This window comes from Magallana gigas, chromosome 2, assembly GCF_963853765.1.
Source record: "Magallana gigas chromosome 2, xbMagGiga1.1, whole genome shotgun sequence".
Lineage (NCBI taxonomy): Eukaryota > Metazoa > Mollusca > Bivalvia > Ostreida > Ostreidae > Magallana > Magallana gigas.
The window spans coordinates 44965181-44990403 of record NC_088854.1 but is presented as its reverse complement, the minus strand read 5'-3'; the positions used below and the strand labels follow the sequence as shown (position 1 = coordinate 44990403).

Here is a 25223-nt window from a genome sequence, read left to right as displayed (position 1 = left end):
ATTGGCAGTGTTATCACAGACAAAGACATTGAAAAATGTAGATATTTATTTAGATAATTTAAAGCTACAACAGCTACAATGGTAACCGTCACATAAATAGAAAATTGATTTTTTTTCTGTGTAACATTTTAATCGAACAAAATTATGATTTACGTTTTGTTTTTACCCATTTTCATAGATAATTCATTAAATGAATCATAAAATAAATGTCATTATGAACATTTGAAGTTTCATTCCGGATAGAAAGGTACAGTAGCTTGCATTGCAGAAAATATTTACATATAAAGGAAAAGCATTTTATTGTTTGATATTTTGGAACCAATGGAGGCGGTATGTGGAAGTAGCTACATTTTTTTTTCAATCTGGCATCAGTTCGTGATTTGGGAGTTGCTCACATTTTTTATTGATCACGAAATAATTCCCCACACTGACAGAATTCACAATGTAAACATTCGTCATATAAGTACTTAAATAAACGTCGTAACTACATGTATATTTGTAAATACACTTGACATGCACTGCTAAAATTAATATTGTGTTTGAAGGTAGTTTTAAAATGTTAAAGATCTGCTTAAAGGGGCATGGTCACGATTTTGGTCAAAAATTATTCTTCTGATTTTATTTTTTACAATGCACCAGAAAGGCATTTTTAATAGGTAATCGAAATTTGAGTGTCATTTGTTGAGTTATAAGCGAGTTACAAAGTTTGAAATTCTTCGCTATATGTAAACAAAGCGTTTGTTTACATTTTGAACGTTGAAGTGAAAAATTTCAGTTTTAAACCTAAAATGAATGAGTTAAACGTTAGGAACTGTTTATCTATGCTTAAAACAAATAAAAAGATAGACAAATTAGCAAAAAAAAAAGATTTTTTACTGATATATTGAACCTTTGTAAACAAAAACAGGGCACAAGCCTTGTTTACATGACAGAGAATTGCGAGCCCTGTATCTTGCTTATAACTCTACGAATGACTCAAATTTTATATGATCATTAGAAATGCATTTCTAAAGCATTGTAAATAATGAAAACGTAAAAATAGAATTTGACCAAAATCGTGACAATGCCGCTTTAACTAATTCTTACCTGGACAAATTGATTTACTTGATTCGGTTTGGTTAGTAGTTGTGTAATTTGCTGGGCTGTATTATATAAACGAGAATTCAATTGTAATTGTAACAATTGTAAGATTAACGCTCTAGACTTACTCGCATTGGTATCTTCATTGCAAACTTCCGCCAGAGTTCGTTTCACGGTTGTACCAAACCAAGTGCGGAGACGCAGAAGAGTATGTGTAGTTTGAACTTCACTGCGATAAATGATGAAGTAGCTAAATAGTCATGATATCCTAATTTCATGATCGGTACTTTTTAAAGCATATTACGGAAGATTGGCAGTTTTGACAAATTAATATAAAAACAAATTACAATTTCATTTTAGCTGAAGTGGGAAACTGCATAATTCGAGAGAACCCGCCATTTGCACTTGCAAAAGTGGAAACTTTAAATTTCGGCTACAAGTTGCGCAGCTGTGTCACGAACGATAACCCAAACTATGAAGTCCATGTGATCGGAGTTTATGAAAGTAATTCGTATGACGTAATTATACGTCCAAGAGGAGGAACTGACAAACCTATAATCCTGGTGCTGTTATCTTACCATATCGTGACATGGAATATTGACACAAGCGTGCCCATTGATTCCATAGTTTACTCCGTGAGTTGCTTGTAATATCTATAACTCGTATAGTCATCCGTTACGTCACGTTTTGAAATATTGAGTTGATATTATTTAATCACCGTCTTTTTTTTTATTTCCAAACACTGTCAATTCAATTCAATTTTATTTTTTTTTTTTTTAATGAAAGACCCCCAAGTTACATTAAGATGGTACTTGTATACGGGGTTATTTTCGACCCGGGTAATTTTTTCCCTTCTGCAAGCAGTTTCACCTCGTCTTGAATGCGCTCAGACACAGTTGTGTTTTGAAACATTGGAATTCGCCGAGATTTAAAATCGCCCGCTGACAAGAAGGGTGAAAGGGGCAAATATTTCCCTGTATACAGTATATTGGTATTATAACAAATATATATATAATTATAAGTATTGCCTTGAAGATACATTGTCTTTGTAGATACTTCGATCTGACTCATATCAACCAGTAGTTGTACTTGAGAAGTCAAAATGTGGCTCTGCAAAAATCATCAGGTTTAACGATCTCCCATATACGACCGGGTCGGACTCAGGGGGAGGAAATACGCCAAAAATACTTTTGACTTTGGCGAATTTTTACGGTCCCGTGACGTCATTTAACGGAGTGTACACCTTGTATAGTCCTGCCACCATACGTTTAGAGGTCGGAGGGAACCCTCTGTTGTTGAAAACGAATACTGAATTTAAGGTAATAAATTAGATTTCATTTTTCTTCTATAGTTTAAAATCAACTTTAAATACATTTTAGGGGGAAAAAAGAATAATTAAAACTCGTATGGATAAAACGAGGCAACGGACGACGACAATTTGTATTACTTTTCCAAATCCACGTTCTTTCTTTTTGTATACGTATTCATAAAATATGCAAAATACAGATAGATTATTAGGGAAAAAATTACAATTACAATAGTACTTGAGCTGAACACTAAGATGTGAATTCAACGTAACTAATATTTTTTTCTTGGGTAGAAATCCATCCTCTCAACTATGCAGCGAGATCCTTTTTGGAAGCAATTAAAAGTATATCATACTCTTAGTATTAGATAAAATTCTGATTCATAAGCTATTCGACATTGCTTTGAAATTTCAGAAGGCTCGATGATCAACAAATTGACCATTAAACACCTCACATTTTCAAAAATCATCTCTTTAGCTATGAACTATTATTTAGTAAAGAAAACGTTCATTTTTATTAGCTATAAAATTTGAAAGTTTTACTACAACTTTATATATAGAAGTCTTTTTAAAGGGACCTAGACACGATTTCACATGAAATTTTATTTTGATTTGCATGTTGTCATGCTGTGAATTTTGTATTTACTGCCACCTGGGTAATCCAAAATTCACAACATGACAAATGCGCTACGAGATATTCTTGTCTTTTGCAGCCACACTCAGTATTTTGAGACGATACAGAGTAATATGTTAGTCGTAAAAAAAAAATAAGATTTGTTATTTCTTAGTGCAATTTTTTTTTACGAATTTGTGATCTTCCAATATTTCTAAGAGGTTTTTTTAAAAGAATTTTTGATCGTTCAAAGCTTTTTATTAGTATTCATTTCTATTATATTAAGCAATTTTCATTTCAAAACTGTCTTTTGAATAAGATTACAATGTGAAACAGATTACTTAATCTTTATCAGGATTATGATTGGTCATGTCGCAAAGTTTCCCCTCAATACAGTAACATGATTTTTACTGGAACAGTTGTGCCACCTGTTCGACCGGAAGTGACCACTGCAGACAATATGTTTACCAGTTCGTGTGAGTAGTAAATATTACACATATTCGTTATCACAGTTGTTCATAGGAGAAAATCTAATATTTAATTATTTATTCTATTCTCTTTATTTCAGCTTCCATCGCTGTCATACTCCCTACCGTTATTGCCTGTGCTGTAGTTATTACAGTTATATGCATCATAGTTGTGATAGCTATAAAAAGAAAACGAGCTAACTTGAGATATATCGAATGTGCAGCGCCACAAAGGATTATTATAGGAGCACTGCCTTCATACGCTGTCCCACCAGCGTCGCACTCCGGACCCCCCTCTGAGTCTGTACCCGTAGATGGTTGGTCGTCCAACATCGACTCCATATCAACTCATGAGATGTCTAGAAATACAGCGGATACTCCAATGGATGCACCTCCCTCATATGAATCTGTGGCTGGAATGAATGGACAGCTAGTTACCCCTTGTGGACCCTCACTGATGGAATCTGCACGCAGTGTTCCTTCTGGTGATTCTACGTTAAACACAAATACCGATAATAGCCAAACAGAGCCCCGAAACAATTACACTACGATGCATCATGCTCCAATGGCAGCTCAAACAAACTTTTCCCCTTCAACAAGCTCTCCACCAACCTATGAATCTTACATTGCAATGCAATATAGAATCAAAGTACTGAAAGTACTGACACGAGTTGATGCTACATGAATCAGACATTTATTGCCCCTCTTCTGCGCTCAACAAGCAGAATTTGAAATAAATCATTCATATAGTATAGAGGAATCTTATTATCCTAGGCCATAGCATATCAAAGAAGAAAAATAATGAATCGTGAAATATCATAGAGGAATGTTCGGCCATCTTGTACATCTGAGGGTCACCTTTTTTAAAGCTGCATGGTCCGATTTTATATCAGCGATTCTGCTGGTGTAAATACTAAATAGGTGTAGGTTTATAACTCTCTAAGGTAATTGGTTTGTATGGAAAATTATTTAATACTGTAGTAGCCAAAAAATTAGACCATGCAGCTTTGAACAGGTGGTTTGTATTGTTATGACGATTGACACAACTAATTTAAAGTTCATTCAATCGGCCACATTTAACTCACGTTATATATCTGTCTCATAATTAAAAATATATACCCTCTATACTGGTACCTTGTTATTACGTAGAGGGCATATATTTTTTATTATGAAAAAAAAATGTATAACGTCTGTGCCCATGATGAATCTGTATCTACTTCATTGAGAGCAAACCGTCAATATGATCAAATGATGGTCTCTTTTCCTGTCATTCATCAAATTATTATACTTCCTTTCAGAACTTTGTTCCATTTAAATATTTTACATTAAATTTCAAAACGGTTTTACAAAACTATATAGGCACAATATTTTAAACGGTTTAATAAATCACATGCAGGTGACGTTTTAAACTTTTCTCTTTAACTTCTTGTACCATATATTATAGTACAAGGATTTTTTTTCATTTAGAGAGAAGCATTTAAAAACGTCAGGTGCCTGTGTTATATTTAAACAATAAAATGCTTTCTTTGGTGATTCATGGGGGATATGAAGGTAGCGACATTGCAAAAAAAAAATACATAATCCGCGTTAGCGGGCTATATAAAAAATGTTCTGCAATGATCGTTACCTTCATAACCCGCATGAATCATCAAAGAAGCATTTTATTGTTTATATGAAATATCTTTAATGATTAGGGCCAATCTGTAATATATACATTTTAGTGTCTTTAATATGTCTGTGTAAATTTACATCTTTCTTTTCACAAATTAATATAAATTGATTGTAAAAAGTAAGTAAAATTCACTAAAATACTGTTAATGTACATCAGTACGTTAGCTAAAAGAAACACCAAAATCATCTCCAATAGGAATTTGAGTCTGACATCATTATGAAATCTTATATTCCGCGCAGTCCGTGATCGTTTTAGCTCACCTGAGCTGAAAGCTCAAGTGAGCTATTCTGATCACATTTTGTCTGTCGTCCGTCTGTCCGTCCGTCTGTCCGTAAACTTTTCACATTTTCAACATCTTCTCAAGAACTACTAGGCCAATTTCAACCAAACTTAGCACAAATCATTCTTAGGCAAAGGGGATTCAAAGTTGTGAAAATTAAGGGTCACACCCGTTTTCAAGGGGAGATAATAAGAAATTAATGAAAAATTTCGAGAAATTTTCAAAAATCTTCTTCTCAAGAACCAGAAAGCCAGGAAAGCTGAAACTTGTGTGGAAGCATCCTCAGGTAGTGTAAATTCAAAGTTGTGAAATTCATGACCTCCGGGGGTAGGGTGGGGCCACAATGGGGGGTCGAAGTTTTACATAGGAATATATAGAGTAAATCTTTAAAAATCTTCTTCTCAGAAACTAAACAGCCAAGAAAGCTGAAACTTGTGTGGAAGCATCCTCAGGTAGTGTAGATTGAAAGTTGTGAAATTCATTATCCCCGGGGGTAGGGTGGGGCCACAATGGGGGGTCAAAGTTTTACATAGAAATATATAGAGTAAATCTTTAAAAATCTTCTTCTCAGAAACTAAACAGCCAGGAAAGCTGAAACTTGTGTGGAAGCATCCTCAGGTAGTGTAGATTGAAAGTTGTGAAATTCATGATCCCCGGGGGTAGGGTGGGGCCACAATGGGGGGTCGAAGTTTTACATAGGAATATATAGAGTAAATCTTTAAAAATCTTCTTCTCAGAAACTAAACAGCTAGGAAAGCTGAAACTTGTGTGGAAGCATCCTCAGGTAGTGTAGATTCAAAGTTGTGAAAATCATGACCCCTGGGGGTAGGGTGGGGCCACAATGGGGGGTCGAAATTTTACATAGGAAAATATAGAGTAATTCTTTAAAAATCATCTTCTCATAAACTAATCAGCCAGGAAAGCTGAAACTTGTGTGGAAGCATCCTCAGGTAGTGTAGATTCAAAGTTGTGAAAATCATGATCCCTGGGGGTAGGGTGAGGCCACATTGGGGGGGTGTTAAAATTTTACATAGAAATACATAGGGTTGGATACCGGTACACGGTACCAATACCGTACCGAATAGTTGCTTTAAAAATACCGGTAAAATACCGTTTCATTTAATACCGGTACTAATAACGGTATTTCTGTACCTTGAAACTTTTTTATACATTTAAAATGATTTTAAAAAACAATTTAAGACTCGCTAAAATCGAATTCTCCGCGTATTAAAAGGATAGGCTAATTAACGAAATATGTGCTTTATCATTCTTAGTACAATACTTGATTCGACTGCCAATACTTTAATAAATCAATAAATGATTTAAAAAGAAAAGTTAAATACATTTACAATAATAGTGTTTAAATTTTATTCTGACAGTAAATGTAAATTAAAGACAATATAGCGCAAAGGTTTTTTTTAATATATTTCCATTCTATTTTCTGATGTTTCGTCAATTAGTGCAACCAAACAATGGCTGGCAACCGGGTAAAGCGCTCGGCTGTCTAGTCTCATTTCAGTAGGAAATCAGATGGTGGTGTTTGCAACCATTGTCAGTTATTTTGCCTGGGAAAAGGGGGAAACACCAGTAACTTTACTAAACATTTAAGAATCAGATTCAATTTATTTGTTTGTAAATCTTTTATTAAAAGATTGAAGCATAAACATAGTTTGTAAACTCGTATGTTATTGTAAATATGATACTATCTTTATAAATTATAACACTGAAAGATCAAAAACACATTTATTGAAGAAGAAAAAAAATCATCATTCTCATTTTTTAAGGTCTAGTACCGTATCGTTAAAAATACCGTATCGTTTCAAAAATACCGGTATGGTATCGTACCGTTTCATCCTTAACGGTATCCAACCCTAGAAATACATGTATATAGAGTAAATCTTTAAAAATCTTCTTCTCAGAAACTAATCAGCCAGGAAAGCTGAAACTTGTGTGGAAGCATCCTCAATCAGTGTAGATTCAAAGTTGTGAAAATCATGATCCCTGGGGGTAGGGTGGGGCACAATGGGGGGTCGAAGTTTTACATAGGAATATATAGAGTAAATCTTTAAAAATCTTCTTCTCAGAGACTTATCAGCCAGGAAAGCTGAAACTTTTGTGGAAGTATCCTCAGGTAGTGTAGATTCAAAGTTGTGAAAATCATGATCCCTGGGGGTAGGTTGAGGCCATATGGGGGGGGGGGGGTGTTAACGTTTTACATAGGAATATATAAAGTAAATCTTTAAAAATCTTCTTCTCAGAAACTAATCAGCAATATGATTCTTTATGATTGTTAAAACTTTGGCTCCAGGACAATTATTCGGCCTCACAAGAAGGTTCAGAGTTTGATGTAGCTAAATATCCCATATATAAACAATTGTAAAGGATCTTTTTGAGAACTGCAATACTCAACATGTGATATGACTATAAAATTAAAGCAGGCAGCTATTTTTTCATTAGAATCTTTTTGTATTACTGTATTGAGTTATTGCCCTTGATTTATTGATGGAAAAATGGATTTTATTTATACAGGATCTACATGTATTATTGTACATTGTCCAGATTGTTTGTATTTTGACTCCATTAAGCTGACTTTATCATACCTATTGTTCCTCAGGTGAGCGATGTGGCCCATGGGCCTCTTGGGTTTTTTTTTAGGTCGCTGTATTAAGTTTCAACCAATCGATAAACGGGGCGTGTTGATTTCATTTCTGGCTGTTTCTATTATATAGCATTTAAAGTTATTCTACACTGATATATAAATATTATTAATATACTTAGTATAAAATTCAAATCATTGCATCAGAAAGCAAAAAACAAAATGACAAGATTCTACTCATGTCCAGAATGCACACCATTAACTACAAGATAAGGTAAAATAGCTTTGCCTCTGTTTATCAAACCAATTTGTAAAAAACATCATGTTTAAGATACTATTTCTTAATCAACGCTGCTCAAAACTATAAATCGCCACACAATATTTATAAACTACCGCGCTTATCTATTTTTAATCTATGACGTATATAAACAGGCGCGCAGTTTTCCCGATGTGCATGTTGCAGGCCCACACTGACCTTCAACTCAACAAAAGATCAAATCACATAGACCCCCCCCCCCCCCCCCCCCGCTCTTGATTATTTTCAACTCTTTTGCTTCACCTCTTTGTTTTGTCACACAAAAATGATTTCACGTTTGATAAAATGTAAGTAATGAAAAACATTTATGTTCCTGAATTTCAACTCTTGTGTGGGAAAACGTTTAACATTCACCACTGAGCAGAGCTCATTTGCATAAAGGCGATTACAGCGCGAGTATCACTGAAGATATACGTCAAATTTAATTATAGCAATATTTTCATCAGTCAATAAAAATGTTCTTGGTTATGAAGAAACATACTTGATATCTTTTATACAATTTATTGATGACAACAATAATGTATCCTTAGTATATGAAATATGTGTCAGAAGATTTTTCTTGAACCTACATTCTTGTGCGGATTGATATCAATTAACAAAAAGAAAATCATGATTTTCTGTTGATTAAAATACGTTGAAAATAAATCTAACTTCCAGTAAACGAAGTCATTCTTTCATCATTCATATCATGAAATTTTGATAATTGATATATTAGTTAGACCATCAATACGAAAATGTGATTTAACCCAGTGATGGAAAACCCCTTTGCAGTGACTATACTGAGTTGATATACATCAACTCGTAAAAACCTAGTGTGGGTGCTTATGAACTACTATATCTTTTGGTTGTTTCATTTACATGTAGCAAATATTTGTTTTCCATTTGTAAAATGTACTTTATGCAAATTATGAAGATTATCTCGAGTCCTGTTATTTAGAATAATGAATTATAATTATTAATTATCATTAATGAATTATATCCCCTTAATACAGTTTGTTACAAATTGAAGAGGTTTGGGTTTCAACACTTTGCATAAACGAACTTCTCATCTCTATGTATTAAAACCATTCATCCAAATCTCACTTTGAGAACTGTTCGAAAACTTTAATCGGCAATGTCAGCACAGTGCACTAATATAACCTGGTAACCCTAAGATTCTATCTTTTTTGAAACCACTGGAAAGGGGATGTTGAATGGAAAGCATGTCCGTACATCAATCGACAAACTGTTGAAAAACTGTCTATTCAGAGTGCTCGGTTTTACATCGAACGAAAGTTGATCGTTAATATTGGTGCAAAATTATTGCTGTCAAGTGTAAGAAATCAGAAATACAGAACATCACATTGTTGTTGGTTTTTTTAATTTTCATTATTTAACACAAAAATTTTGGACAAGTAATATGATGCTATTAGTTGTCTATTTTTCATTTTATTGTTATCTATCTTGCAAGTAATGGGGAATTTAGCATTTTTTAAAGAAGGATGCAGCCCCTTAACGACGGGCTGAGACCGAGACATCACATCGATCCCTCAGACACATCACATCGATCCCTCAGACACAGACATATTACAGCCCTGATGCAACTACTACACTAGTTTCCAGTTGTCTTACCTTGTCCAAAACAGTCATGTGTTTTACGGTTTATACGCTACTATATAGGTATACGATATATGTACGTCCCACACTAAGTACCTGACTGAGTGACCACTCTCTGTGTCCAACCATTACCAGAGTACATATCTGGTCGCGTATCTTCTGCTCTAGGAGCGGTTTATTATAGTACAACAGCTGCGCAGGATGTAATAAGGGACATGTTTATCGCAAGGGTTGTGGGATTCGGGGAAGGGGGGTGATTTCAATGTTAAGTAGGTGTGAACCAGTGAATAAACTTAGAAAAACTATAAGAATGATAAAGCAAAAACAGTAAAGTTTAGTTGTAAGCAAAGAAATTCAAATGTATTAATGCATTCGGGCTCTAAATTCTTATTTAAAGTGGTAGGTACTCTTACTGTAGTCACCAAGCTCGTTACCAAGAGTATTACTATAGGAGCGTCAACGCTCCTGGTGGAATACCTCTGTACAAAAGACTATAAGACTATAGTGTTCCTGTACACATGTAGAACTTTCATTGTTATTTGACCCGGATTCCCGTTTGTGTCAACGTGACCAAATTGTCAACTCTCTTGGGGAAAAAACAGGAAGAATACAGATCATTAGCATGACTTGTGACCAAAAAAAAACCCCTGAAACATTTTACTGCTAATTCAGATGGTCAATAGATCATAATGTACACATTAGGTACTGGGGTGGAAAAAATAGAACCATAGTGTATTTATACTGAATACTGATATCGAACGAAACTGTTTACACAAATACTAGTATAAGAAATGAAGCACACAGGGTAAGTGCATTTCAGTTTATAATTCATATCTATTTTTCAGTCGACGTACATGTAATGAAATTGCATTTTATATACAAAATCATTTTTATTAAACTTTAGTAAAAATGACTAATTGAGTAAATTGACCAACAAAATAATTCTCATGGTGAACAGTTTAATTATTATACACAAAGATATCAAAAACAAAGTCGCTATATAGCCTTGTCACATACTAGTATGTTAATTTGACAGCAACATCCTTGGGGTTTTTATGGATCCTTTTTAGAACATGTAAAATCCCGACATTTTACCAAACATTCTCACTATGTTTGATGGAAGTTAAAAAAAATAATCTTTCACAATGATTTTCAGATGTATTTGTTAATACCTATATTTTTGATCGAAAAAGCAAGAGAGACAAGTATTAATGAATGGAAAATCAGTGATTGGTGAGCAATCATTAACATTGCCAATTCGCTTTCAACAGAAGTTTAAAATTTGAATATCAAGGGATTCAGATTTTACGCTTTAGAAATGCTGTTTTAACAGACCGAACTTTTAGAGCGGAGTTTAATTAGAAAAAAAAAATCGTTATTTTATTCTAAAAGTTTTGTTGTGAATTTTTAAGATAACACCGGAGTTGAAAAACGTATCAGTTACGTCCGGATTTTGGATTTTCTAACATTTTAACAAAGAAACTGTAAAATCAATTTTTAAAATACCTTCCTCTTTATTTCAGGAATATGAATATAATTATCTTTGATATGATTTTAGTAATATTTTTCATCAATCAAAACATCAAGATATGGTTGTAGATATTAATTAATTCTGTATATATACCAAGCAGATTAGTAGTTCCAACTGGAATGCAAGGCAGCTTCTTAAAATTCCTTTTAATTTCCTGTCAAAGACAACAATAATATCGATCGGGCGCAGCGCCAGCGGAACTTGTAACAATATTCATTGCAACTTACAACTCTGCCTACAGACAGGAAATTGAGGTCATTTCAATTATTTACGGGCCTTTTTTTAATTCCTAACAACATCATTGCCATATGTTATTGAATTATTGAAATAGTTAAATAAATTAAAAACAATAAAATGTTTGTTGGGGGGGGGGGGGGGGGGGAGGTATTTTTATTTTTGTTTGTTGGGGGGGGGGGAGGGGGGTGTATTTTTTGTTGTTTTTTTTTTAATTTTTTGTTTGTTTGTTTGTTTGGTTGGTTGGTTTTTTATGTATCTTGCAAACATGAAGGTCGCGATGTCGAAGAAAAAAATACAGAACCCGATGACGCGGGATATGTAATTTTTTTTTCTGCAATCAACGCTTCCTTCTAATTCCGCATGAATCATCGAAGAAAATCTTTTAGGTACGTAATGTTTATATTTACTTATTTCTTTTATAGAATATATTAATAAATTGATCGTAAAGAGAAAGAAAAAAATTAACCAAATTATTGATAATTTACATCACAACGTTGGATAAACGAAACAGCAAAGTCGTTTTATAAGGGGATTTGAGTTTGACACACCATGATTATTTCGTGCAGTCCGTGATTTTTCTTAGGTTGCTGAAGGTTTTGACCAATTGATAAACCGGATAGAACTTAATCGTGTAGATTTTAAAAGCCCTGTCAGTTTCTATAGAACCACAATCGGTTCTCTTAACAGTATATATTGATGTAATATTTTTGTATACATTATTCAATACATGTATTAAGATATGTTTTTACATTTGGTTAATTAATCTTTCGGTTTGCGGTAATAAAGTTAACTATTTTTGGAACTAATTTCAATAATATTTGGCGTATAATTTTGATTGCTTCCTTGGGGGTTTTTTTAACATTGCTTTTTTATAATTTCAGACTTGGTCATTCAATAACAGCCAAAGAAAGATCCAGCGAGCTTACACCAAATAAGACAAAATCCCATCCATATCTTTTGAAGCATTAAAATTTCTTAATCTGTTAATGGTATAGATAAGAGGCTTATATTTAAAATCTTTTAAGAAAAACGCATACATGATAAAAAAAAAAAAAAATTCGCTGTCAACAACCCCTAGTACGCCCAACCCTGCGATTGCTAGTTTTTCACTGTTATTCAGTGAGTTATAGAGAACACGGTTTTAACGAATATATATTGTATTGTTTATTGGTCAACAGCTATACAGCTTATAGACATATACATGAAAATTACGACGGTAAGGCAATGAGATGATAATCTTAATTTACCTAAAAGTTTTGTATATTGTGAAGGAATATAGGAGGAGGATTAACAAATTATCCATCAGATCTACCTTAAATTTCAAAATCACAGGCACCTGATGATATATATTTTTCTCATAATAAACGAATACACTCTCTACCTAATGATACACACCTTGTGTATTATTTATTAGAGGGCCTATATTTTTATTATGAGAAAAATATAAAACGCCATGTGCCTGTGCCACAATTTATTATAGAATTTTGAGAAAACTTCATTTTTAGTTTTAAAATTTGAATATTTGAATAGAATTTGTAGTTTAAAAGCGTTTTTAATAGAATGCTTTTTTCGCTTTATAATCAAAAGTACTCTTGTCCCATGCTTTAGGCCACGAATTCAGTTTCTCAGCCTATCCGTAAGTCAAGTTGTCTGCTGTCCTGGAAAAGATAGGAAGATTTTGAAAATACAATAAAATCAGTTTTGAATTTTAACCCAAAAAGTATGATAAAAGAGGTTATTTCCGCAATGTTTGACTCCTATCTCTTCAAATGATACACACTATTCGATCAAGATTGGCCTGATAGTTTTTGAGAAAAGCTAAACATATTATTCATGATGACTTCATCAAGCATCTATCATTATAATGATAATATATCGGCCGGTTTCGGGAGATACATTTGATATAACGTACATGTATATTTTTAAGTAATATTACTTAAAATAGGCATTCCTTGCGGGAAATCTGGCTATTAAAAAAAGGATATCACACTTTATTACATACTTACTAATAAATACAGGTTTTTGGCATACATGTGATACAGATGACATCACACAACTCATATCGGCCTCCGGGGCTGATACAGGTTATCAGCCCTAGGGCTGATACGGATCCGTATCACACCCCTTGCGGAACTCCTCTGCCTTTGTCCGTTTCGGCATTTGTGCATGTTTACAGATGAAAAATGAAACATTTCTTGCAGTCGACATTTTTAAATGCAATTAAAAACTTCAGTTTTGGAACATTTAATTTTAAAACACGAGGAAATTCCAGTTCTGTAGCTACATGTTGGTAAAACAATAAAATCTCATATTTTTATTTAATACATATACAGACTAATTTCAGATAATATTTAAAATCAATTTGTTCAAGTTGATGCCTTTTTAAATAATTTATTACTAAGTATGTAATAAATATAATAATAAATACCCTTTTTCCATATCACAGCCTGTATCAGCCCTCGACCAATATCATCCCTCGGGCCCTCGGCCCTCGGGCTGATATTGGAGTCTTGGGCTGATACAGGCTGTGATATGGAAAAGGGTATGTATTATTCTCTATGTATAGCAAGCTTTTCAACGGAAAATCTTCAATATACTCATCCCCCCTTGGCAAGGACACTGCTATATAAAACTACTGTAAACGTACTACATTTGGCTGTGTATTCTATTTAGAGCTTTTGGCGAAATGCTGCTTCCGCTAAATCAAGTACATCGCTAAATGTCATGCATATATGTATAAGAATAGTCACATTTAGGAGTACGCTAATTCAAATCCACGCAAACTTGTTCAAAAACTAATTTCCGCCAAATATAGTACACGCTAAATATAGTACGTTTACAGTATTCTGTCTGGAGGGAAATATCACGGGCACAAAAGCCAGTGCAAATAGGGGACTATGGCGACGGAAATAACACACCAAGACGCCATTTGGGTAGACTGTTTTAGTAAGCTAAGAAAAGTTAATTGGAAATAAAGTTGTTTTGCACTATACATTATTTGAAGTTTGTTTCTACAATTATCAATTATCATGAAAATCAGGCAATGAATCCTTTTCTTATTGATAGTAAGCTGTAAAGAAGCTGTCGAGAATTTTTCAAGGTATAATGCATGAGTTTAAGGCGGCTCAATTGCCAACAAATCAACCATGTAACATCTACATTAAAATTTTAGACCGGATTTCTTTAGCCATAAACAAGTATTTAGTGAAGAAAATTTCCTAATAATACGCTAGACCTAAAATTTTATTGTTTTTCTGTATATCTTCATACAAAGCTCTTCTGTTTATAGAGATTTATAAAGTCTAAAAATGACCACAACCATCCAACCCTCTTGAATTGTAGAATTGCAATTTAATTTGTTGTATTTTGGGAGGGGTTCTGTAATTTATTCTTTCTAACCAACATTTGCAAATCATTAGAGTTAGTTATCGTTTCTTATCAAATCCATTATCAAATTTAGTTTTTTGAAATGTGCCCATCCAATTACCGATATTCTTTGATTTCCGATGTCAAACCGTTGTTTGGAAGCAGTAAAATTGCAATAAAAAAGAATAAAATCAATTAATGACATTTACGGTTAAATCCGCTTGGTGTGCATAGACCAAGAATAAAAAGGGACCAGGGTCTTTGGAAGCCGGGATTCGGTCGTAAACAACGACTTATAGATCACCGGTGACATCAGCAAACTCATCATTATACTCGTGTGCTTGTTTCTAGCGTTGCTGCTAATGCTTACTAATTGGTATTAATGCTTTTAAGCTGCAGACCATGGATGCATATGGAATAACGCTGCTGGTGGTTTTATACATTTCTGCCGGTAAGTACCATGCATGTACATGCGTTGTCCATTTTTCGCATACCTTACTTTTCAAAAACATTTTGCGGTGCATGACTACATTTCAAAAATAGTACAGATGTTGAAGATTTTAAGAACTAAAATATCTCAAAACTTTGTTTATTTATGACCATTGAAAAAGTTGTACAAAAAAATAATTACAATGTATGGTCTTTAGATTACCGCTTTTACGGCTAGAAACCACTTAATTACAATGTATTTGGGCTAATGATTTAATGTTTATTACTTGAATTTTCGTTTGCATTAGATATTCTAATCATTATAAAAAAAAAAAAGATTTATACATTTATTTGCAATACTTGAGGGCTACAAATCATTTCAGTTTGAAATCATTTCATATTGTTATAAAATCATAGAATGAAGACTGAAATTGTTTAGAAATTTGATAAGAATAGTACTATCTTAATAAAAGGACAGTCACTGCTAATCACCTTTAACCTTTCATAAAATTAATCTCTTTGTTTCAACGGACGTTTAATTACAAAGACCGTTCAGAGACAGAAATGGGGTTGGGTTTTCCATTTGTTGCGCATTTAGTAATGCAAAAAAAAAAAAAAATGAAAATTGTCAGCGGGCAAATTTAAGGCGTGGTGAATTCTAATGTCTTAAATTATCCCTTTTTAAGCACAACTGCATGTTGTTGCCTGGGCGAATTTGAGACCGAGGCGAAACCGTTTGCAGGTGTATTTTCTTTGTTTCTTTCTTTCCTCCCAATGGAGATTATCATAACATATTTACAAGAATACAAACATATGAACAATTATAGGGAAAACGAGATAATGTTTTTTAATTTAGAAATTATATTTTCTTTTTTATAATTTAATTAATGGCACATGTATATCAATATGTTCATATTTTTTATTAGTTCGTTTGAATTGAACATATGTTTTTGAATTAAACATATGTTTATTGTATATGTAAGAAAACAGTATACCGGTATATAGGAATTTGCCTAATTGTTGAATTATAATATGTTCATTATATGTCATTACCTTGATGATGTCAGTAAAATAAGCAAAGCGGGAAAAATTCTAAAAGAAAAAAGAAAAAAAAAGATTGCTTAAAAATCCACGTTACAGAAAAATAAAGCAACGGATTACTGACAAGGAAAGATTGAAATTCTTCCGTTGGTTCATGAGGAAAGCGAGGGGGGGGGGGGGTAAGTTAAGGTTTTACACTTGTCCGATTTCCCTCTCAACACATACTGTAAATCGCCATAACGTCTCAAATATCAATTTAAGCTTAGCATTAAAAACCCCGCGCATGTTTTTGATATCATATTCCTCCTATAGCGCAATGAAAATTAATACAAGGTTAGCAACATCGTCGTCGGAACCCCTGGGTTTCTATCACTTTTAAAAATGCTCTTGTAAGCAGTGCAACGTGTAGAAAACCATGGGTTCCAACGATATAGAATCATTTTAGACATGCAGTTTGGATTATTTCATTGGATTAATGGATCATTGGATTATTACCAGTTTTACTTTCTAATTTTAAGGTGGTTCACTACACCTTCAAAAAGTTTCTCAAATCAGCAGAAAAATACATGATTATGAAAGATAACATGATAAATAAGAAATATATAAGTCGAAAAAGCAAAAAAAAAAATGCGCAATTTTAGATTTTTAAAATTATGATTTTCAAAAAATGTTTCAGTAAATATAAACAAAAACTCCAGGCATTTTCAAACTCGTCATCTGCGGCTCTCAATTCAGTCCGATACTATTGTCATTAAGCTATGATGATATTAAACCTATTCGATTGATACAAACAATTAATTAAAATATTTAATCTGCCTTCTCGTGAAGTAAATAAAAATAAAAAGTATACTAGTAAGCCTTGGTGTAGTGAGCTACCTTAAAAATGAGCGCTGAAGAGAGCTGAATGCATGGCCAAACCAATTAAGACTATTCTAATCTCGCTGAGAAGGAAAGCTCTGTATAGCATTATTGAAAACTCTAATATAAAATATAACAATCTACATAATAAGCTAATGCTAAGAAAAGCATACCTAAAACTGCTTTTCATCGCATATATAAGGCAGAAGATGCAAATTGAGGTGTGATTTTTATAAACGACAGGTGTTATACGCCGTTTTGGTTTGAATCCGTTCTAAGCTAATATGTTGAAGGGCCGATCGGAAGACGGAGAGGATCGCAAAATAATTTCACCGATGAGTTTCAAGCAAAAATTCAACCTGATGTGACACTTATAATATGGCGGCGATGTGTACTGTGTGTATTATTAGATAGAGTGTACATATTTTCTATCATGAGAAAAATATATAACGCCAGGTGCCTGTGCTACCGTGTTAAATTTTCGTGGTGTGATGTTAGTTTCGTTTTCCGGCAAAATGCTCCTGTATTATTAAAAAAAAAAATAAAAGAAGGGGATTTTCCCGTTTTGGAAAGGGTGTCGTCATACAATTTCAATTTTCCCCTCAACTGATGATTCAGATTTGACACTTGGTTTTATGGTGGCATAGATCTGCCACACTTGTCAGATAATTATGTCGACTTGTCAGATCTTGATGTCGACTTGTCAGATAATTATGTTCACTTGTCAGTTATTCACGTGTTTAAGAATTCAACACTTTTATCTTTCCACGCCCAATTTGTGCCATCCATTTGAAATAATAATTTCTGACAAGTCGACATAATCATCTTTTAAGTCGATATAATTATTTGACAAGTCGACATAATTATTTGATAAGGCGACATAACATATGACAAGTCAACATCATTATCTGACAAGTCGACTTACAATATGAATGATTTTGGTGGCATATATCTGCCACCACTTGTCAGATAATTATGTTAACTTCTCAAATGATAATGTCGACTTCTCAGATATTTATGTCAACTTGTCAGATCTTTATGTTGACTTGTCAGAAAATAACCATAGTGACTAGAAACTCAATATTTTGTTGTCAAAGCGTGTAAGTGCAACTAACTGCCATGTACTTGTCATCATAATATCATATAAGTCAACATAAATATCTGACAAGTTTACATTATCATCTGACAAGTCGACATAAAGATCTGACAAGATCTTTTAAATATCTGTCAAGTCGATATAAAGATCTGATGTTGTCTTGTCAGATGTTATGTCGTCCTGTCAAATAATTATGTCGACTTGTCAGATAATTATGTCGACTTGTTAAATAATTATATCGACTTAAAAGATGACTGTGCCAACTTGTCAGATCCTTATGTCGACTTGTCAGAAAATATTATTTCAAATGGATGGCACAAATTGGGCGTGGAAAGGTTAAAGTGTTGAATTATTAACCACGTGAATAAGTGACAAGTCGATTTAAAGAACTGACAAGTTAACATAATTATCTGACAAGTCGACATCAAGATCTGACAAGTCGACATAATTATCTGACAAGTGGTGGCAGATCTATGCCACCATAGAATGATAATTTTCTTTAAACTAGTGGCCATATTATTTTTTCTGTCAGAAAATTATGTTAACTTGTCAGATCTTTATGTCGACATGACAGATAATTATGTTAACTTGTCAGATCTTTATGTCTACTTGTCAGATGATTATGTAAACTTGTCAGATATTTATGTCGACTTACATGATATTATGATGACAAGTAAATGGCAGTTAGTGGCACTAACACGCTTTGAAAACAAAATATTGAGTCTCTAGTCACTATGGTTATTTTCTGACAAGTCAACATAAAGATCTGACAAGTTGACATAAATATCTGACAAGTCGACATTATCATATGAGAAGTTAACATAATTATCTGACAAGTGGTGGCAGATCTATGCCACCATATGATTTTAAAATTACAAATCTTTTTTTTTAAATGCGTCAACCATTCTGATATTTAAACTGTCACTATGCTAATGTTCCTTTATATTTCATTAGAAAAGCGCCAAAACAGCAACACTAACAATACTAAGTTGAGGTGGTATTACATAAAGATAACGTAGGCAAAGTTGGTAAAAAATATAGATAATGAACTGTAAATCTTAAGAAACAATTTCACAAACTTTTAGGATATGTTTTCCCGTGAGGTAAACCCGCACCCCACCTTAATTAATGTATGGTGGTATATTTATACTGCCTCTTAGGCGCATACATGGTATATAACTTTGCCGATGAGATAAGAACTTTATGTTCAGTAAGATTATCCTCCATCTATACATGAGTGTGGTAAATGCGAATGTAGAGTTTGTTTTATTTCACAGGTATATTTAAAGGAACCGAATCGGTCATCTCTCCACTCCTGAAATGGCCGCTACTGCCCAATACGTGCAAGTATGAAGTTTTGCAGTCGAACATACACGAAGTTCACCCGCTGTGTCGGTCCCTGGATTTTGCGGCACGTTACCCCATTACCAGTGGCACCGACAATGACAAGTCCGTGGTAATCCCTGCTGGTTTCTTCTTTGACGTTGACGTTCCTAACGTCACAATCGACGTTTCCACTGATTACGGGATTTCTGTGTACGTCTACCCTCGGACATCCGGTCCGGTATTTGACTATCTGTCGAATGACGGATCTTTCCAACTGGCTGCCTGGATAGAAAATGGTTTATTCAAAGCTTTCCGAAGAATAACCAAAAGTCCGGAAACCTACCTGGTCAACGAGAAGATTAATGAGGTCGTGCTCAATATGTGGCAAAAGTTTGGCGTCTCGGTGGATACAGGCGGTAAAAAATTAATTACAATTGTTGCCAAAAACGTGGAACTACATAAAGATGATCCAAAAAACCAGGATGAAGGAGGCAGCGGCGACGACGTCAACCGACCCCTGATCACTCCGGGAAAACTACGTGTAGGGGGTATGTTCAACGAGAGTGTACCGCGAACCTTTTCAGGAATGGTTACCTGCATAGGTCTTGTGCAACATAAAGACTTGGACGTTCTCATTGATTGTGTTTCAAAAAACAGATGGAAATTTAGTAAGTTTATATCATGATAAATCCGTTGTAAGGTGTTAAAAAGATGTATTGTTTAAATCCCTGCAGAGACAAAGTTACTTTAAATCTGTTTGTACATACACAATGAAGTTTCATATATTTAAATCTATCATTATTTTCAGATGCCACCTTTGGTAACGCAGCCACTCAGTATTCTGCCACGTTCAAAGGCGTGCGTCTTGGCGCCATTCCAACTGCGTCGTTCATCCACCAATCAGTGACAAAATCGCCAATCATGTGCTCGGTCACGTGTTTAAGGGACTTCCAAACATGTCGCTCTTTCACGCATGAGAAGCAGTCTAATACCTGTCTGTTGTATCCTGAAATATACACTCTGGTAACTGACTTCACTCAGATGGATGGCTATACTTATTACAAGCTTGAAAGCTATGTCTAATGTGCTTTTTTGTACAAATGTTGATAATCGCAACAATATTTGGCTTCTAGAACATTGTTCCATAATCTCTGTATAATACGAACTATATTACAGTCATTTGTCCCGTAAAGATAGATCCTTATGTACTTTCATACTTACTTTTATTCAACTCATTTCGTGCATTTACCATAAAAAAACGCCAGAGACCCCCTCCCCAAATTAAACTAGGATTTCGTTTTACAGAGTGCTTCATTATGTCCATTATTAACTTAATTAAGGAATAAGGAATCATTCTTTGAGAATTGAAAAATTTAATGAAGAGTGCTTCATTATGTCCATTATTTACTTCAGGAATAAGGAATCATTTTTTTAGTATATTATATGATCCAATAAAGCCCGAAGGGCTTTATGATAGATTTGACCAAGCTCCGACCGAAATTATCACCTCATAATATTCAAAGAATGATTATTTATTACTTATATTTATATTATTTCCAATTTCTACACTTTAAAACAACATTTTGAAACCACTATTTTTTCATGAAGCACATGTTATGTAGTATTACTACGAGGCGCAGCCAATACCTTTTTGCGGTTATGCTATAAGGCACGCCCATTTTGGTGGTTGGGTGGTTGTGGCCAATTCAATACAAAGAATATCATTTTTATCTTAAAATAAAGAGCTATGCCTAAATATACATGTATACAAAAATATTCTAATTTCAAATCTAAAAATAATAATTGGAGTTTTTCAATACTAACAAATAAATTGTGGCCAAAACATCATTTTTTTTTAAATTTAAGGCAAATCTGATGGGAAATTTGTTGACGATCCAGCTTGCTTTAGTATATGTACAGCATTCGCTTTTTTTCATTATCAAAATCTTTCTTACCCCTCCCTTTTTCAATGATTTGAGCAAATATAATTTCGCGCTTTATGTAGCAATCCTGAATGTCAAGGGGTAAGATCATACTACATGTATTCTGTTCAATGTCACACAGAAACTACTAGTAATTTAATACAGATTATATCCTCAAATCCCTTCTAAAATTGTATTGTGTGGAATGTTGATCAAAATTCCACTCCAAATGATACAATATATAAGTTTTAATGACAATGATTTATTTAAAACATTACTCTGCAACTTTCCCCGACAATGTGCTCAATTCATATTTAAAGCTTTCAGGATAAGACAAACCAAATTTCCATGCTGACTTTTATATTTGTATTAAAATTTAAAACAGTGACATATAGGTCCGATGGGCCGGGTGTGACAATATGTGTTATATTTCAATGTGTATATGTTCGATTGAAACACACGTCACTATAATAAATTATTTACTTACTTACTATATGATAAAAACGTGCAAAGTAGTACATCGTTGACCATTAATGGTATATTTTATTGCATTAGTGGATGGATTTCAACCATTGATGATATGAATATGTATGCATAAGTACTGTTGTAAACACGAGCATTATACACGTCCCTCTGTCTATTTCTCTGTGCGCTGAAAAGTGAATCAGATACTAGTAGATAGATTTATTATATTTTACATTGAAAATTCAAAATAAGTACATCGTTGACCATTAATGATATATTTTTATATTGCATCATTCCTACCAAATGGTCCTTTCTATTGGATCAACTTCAGCCATGTAAATAAAAAATTATGCATGTTTGATAACATGCATGTTCTGTTTAGATCGAGTCTTGATAAATGGGTCGGGGCAAACCCGGGCCGGGGCAAAATAGAAGCCGGGGCAGATCGATAATTTTAATTTTCTTCATTAATAATTAATCAATCTCATTGATTCGATGTTTGTGAACTTACTTAGAAAAAACTTTATTATTCATGTTTAATTCCGTTAAAACATATAAAATAATAGTTAGAAACTGACTTTTAATGAACGGAAAGTAATCATTCTGCGATTAATAATAGGTTCTAAGAAAACCCGGGCCATTAAAACCGGATCCAATCACCGAGGACAAACTCAAAAATTCCGAAGGGAGAATATTATATTAGCTATCACAAATATTATGACACTGCCCAGCTCTAACCGCAAGGAGGTATCCTCATTAGAGCCCTAATGAATAAATTTGAAAAAAGTGATTAATAATCATTTTTGGGTGTTGCACATTAATTTTTACCTTTTGAAATTCATAAAAGAATATATTTGAAGCACAATTTTTATTTAATTATCATAGTTTTTGAAAATTTTTTTTAGAACTTATTATTTACAAGAGTGATAATACAAACGAATAAGCATGCCGAGGGTTTCATTTGTGTGTGTGTGTGGGGGGGGGGGGGGTTATTATCATTTTGTAAGCAAGTACTGTTCTTTACGTGGTTATCACGGCGCCCTACCAGGGCACAGACTCTGTTTGCCAATATAAAATAAAACAATATCTTACAAGCACTAATAATAAGATAGATATAAAAACAATTGGGAAATTATATTATCCCTATGTCACGCAGCTAAAAGAGTTTCTATTTATTCACTTGGTTTCAGATTAAGGTTTCATGTTTATAGACGCATGTTTATAAGAACAATGACTATTGCCCACATATGGAGGTCCTATTTTGAGTAATGAGCACGCATTCTAGAGAGTTAATGTCATATGTGAAGAGAAAGACGTTGTCATGAGTTTAAATGGTAAGCTCGTTCTGAAAACCTTGTTGATAAAAACTGAAATAAAATAATATCATATACTTATTTTAGATAAAAGGAAATGTTAAAAAACGAGCTAAACCCCGAAAAACAAGTTACATGACAGTGGCGTCGGAAGCAAATTGAAAGACATCAGAAATCTTGACAACCGAAAAAAATGGGGGGAGGGGGGGGGGGGGGGGGGGGTATGGTGATAGTTCATCCCCCCCCCCCCCCCCCGGTTCTGACGCCTATGCATGAACTTGAATAAAAATATCTATGAACAGTCTATAGAAAGAGATCCGTTTCTCTGCTTTTAAAGATCGAGATATTTTTGCTCACCCATAAAATTCTGCAACATATATATATATATATTTTTTTAATAATATATTTACATTCTATATAATGTCAAATTGACTATATTCAAATAATCCATTAATCGCTGAGTATTCAGACGAGAAGTCTTTTTGGTTTACAAATTATGAATTATGACAATATCATAAAAAAATAAAAACATCACTTCTGATCGTTTTCACGCAATGGTATACTAGAAAATTAATATTTGTAAAGAGAAACATTATAGATTGGACTGCTTTCATTGCAGCCCTTTGTCGTGCATCACTGGTGATTTATTTTGACAAATCTTCAGGGAATGGTATATAGTGAAATGAATATTTTATAAAGAAAAAATATTTTACAGATAATTCTTAATTGCAATCCATTGATTTATTTTGATTGATTTGGACAGAATTCTTCATTATATTATGTATGCGATATGAACCAAAAGTTGGATAAAAAAACTTTGGTCAGGGATGTCTACAAATAAATATGCATGCTCTCGCGTGCACCGGTATACATAAAATCTGAACAAATTATGTCGTGCATGCAAACGTAGCATCATGGGAAGGAGAAGGGGTCCTTTCACCAATAATTTTTTTTTTGAAACAGTCACTTTTCTCAACTATGCGTATAGAAGAATAATTTAGAACAAAAAGTCCCCCTCCCCCACTTTTTACGACTGTGTTAAAAGTTAGTGAAATTTGACATAAACGAAATACAAATGTAGAACGAACTACACCCCCCCCCCCCCCCAAATAAAAGTCTTTACAATTGAGAAATAAATAAAGAAAAAAGATGCTTTGTACACTTAAAGTGAGAAAAATGGACCAGAAAAAACTTAAAGCATAACATTTTAACAAAATAAAGTCAGACCCGCTCTTGTCAAATGCAGGAAGTACATCTGGGTAGGCAACTCACCTTTTTCAGGATTGATGTCCTTTGAATGAGTTTTTCCATTCCTATTTGTAATAGCACCTAATTTCAAAATATTGCTGTTTCATACAATATTGTATCATAAATGGTTAAAGTCAATCCATTAAAATTATATCATTAATGTCGACGATGTACATATGTATTTATTTTGCGTTTTTATTTTATATCATTTATAGTGAATATTGACCATTTTTTAAATGATTTTGAAATTGTTTCATTAATGGACGGTTAGGTAGTTCGTTAATGATAAAATTAGATCAATAATTGGCCAGGATATTGACCACAAATACAACCTTACATCAATAGTGGGTATCACATTGTATTATAAGAGGTTACTACATAGTTACACTATTAAATCAAAGTACTGAAGTACTGACGGGAGATGATTTAATCGATTATTATTTATCTTAAAATCAATGATATGTT

The 25223-nt window shown here is 33.5% G+C and overlaps 2 protein-coding genes across 3 annotated transcripts in view; both read left to right on the top strand.

Annotated features, from left to right (window-relative positions):
* Positions 1 to 4608, top strand: part of LOC109617207 (uncharacterized) — a 46068-nt gene extending 41460 nt beyond the window's left edge. Inside the window, exons 14-18 of one of the 2 annotated variants that reach the window (XM_034445446.2) lie at positions 1441 to 1715; positions 2133 to 2399; positions 2681 to 2731; positions 3355 to 3475; positions 3568 to 4608. In XM_034445446.2, coding sequence (XP_034301337.2) covers positions 1441 to 1715; positions 2133 to 2399; positions 2681 to 2731; positions 3355 to 3475; positions 3568 to 4151 — 1298 coding nt within the window. In that variant the 3' untranslated portion in view covers positions 4152 to 4608. The remainder of the gene's footprint in view (positions 1 to 1440; positions 1716 to 2132; positions 2400 to 2680; positions 2732 to 3354; positions 3476 to 3567) is intronic. The other variant, XM_034445448.2, reaches the window with a different exon arrangement.
* Positions 4609 to 15247: 10639 nt separating this feature from the next.
* On the top strand, positions 15248 to 22547 carry LOC105348976 (uncharacterized). The gene is made up of 3 exons (XM_011458599.4): positions 15248 to 15511; positions 19762 to 20478; positions 20619 to 22547. Exons 1-3 carry the CDS (start codon positions 15463 to 15465, stop codon positions 20891 to 20893), a joined length of 1041 nt encoding a protein of 346 aa, XP_011456901.3. The 5' UTR covers positions 15248 to 15462; the 3' UTR covers positions 20894 to 22547.
* Positions 22548 to 25223: the final 2676 nt, after the last annotated feature.

Bases quoted from the DNA above. Each gene is read 5' to 3' on its own strand.
- LOC105348976 (XM_011458599.4), top strand. From the start codon at position 15,463: ATGGATGCATATGGAATAACGCTGCTGGTGGTTTTATACATTTCTGCC. The intron at 15,512-19,761 runs GTAAGTACCATG...TTTATTTCACAG, and splicing joins GGTTTTATACATTTCTGCCG to GTATATTTAAAGGAACCGAA. The intron at 20,479-20,618 runs GTAAGTTTATAT...CATTATTTTCAG, and splicing joins AAAAAACAGATGGAAATTTA to ATGCCACCTTTGGTAACGCA.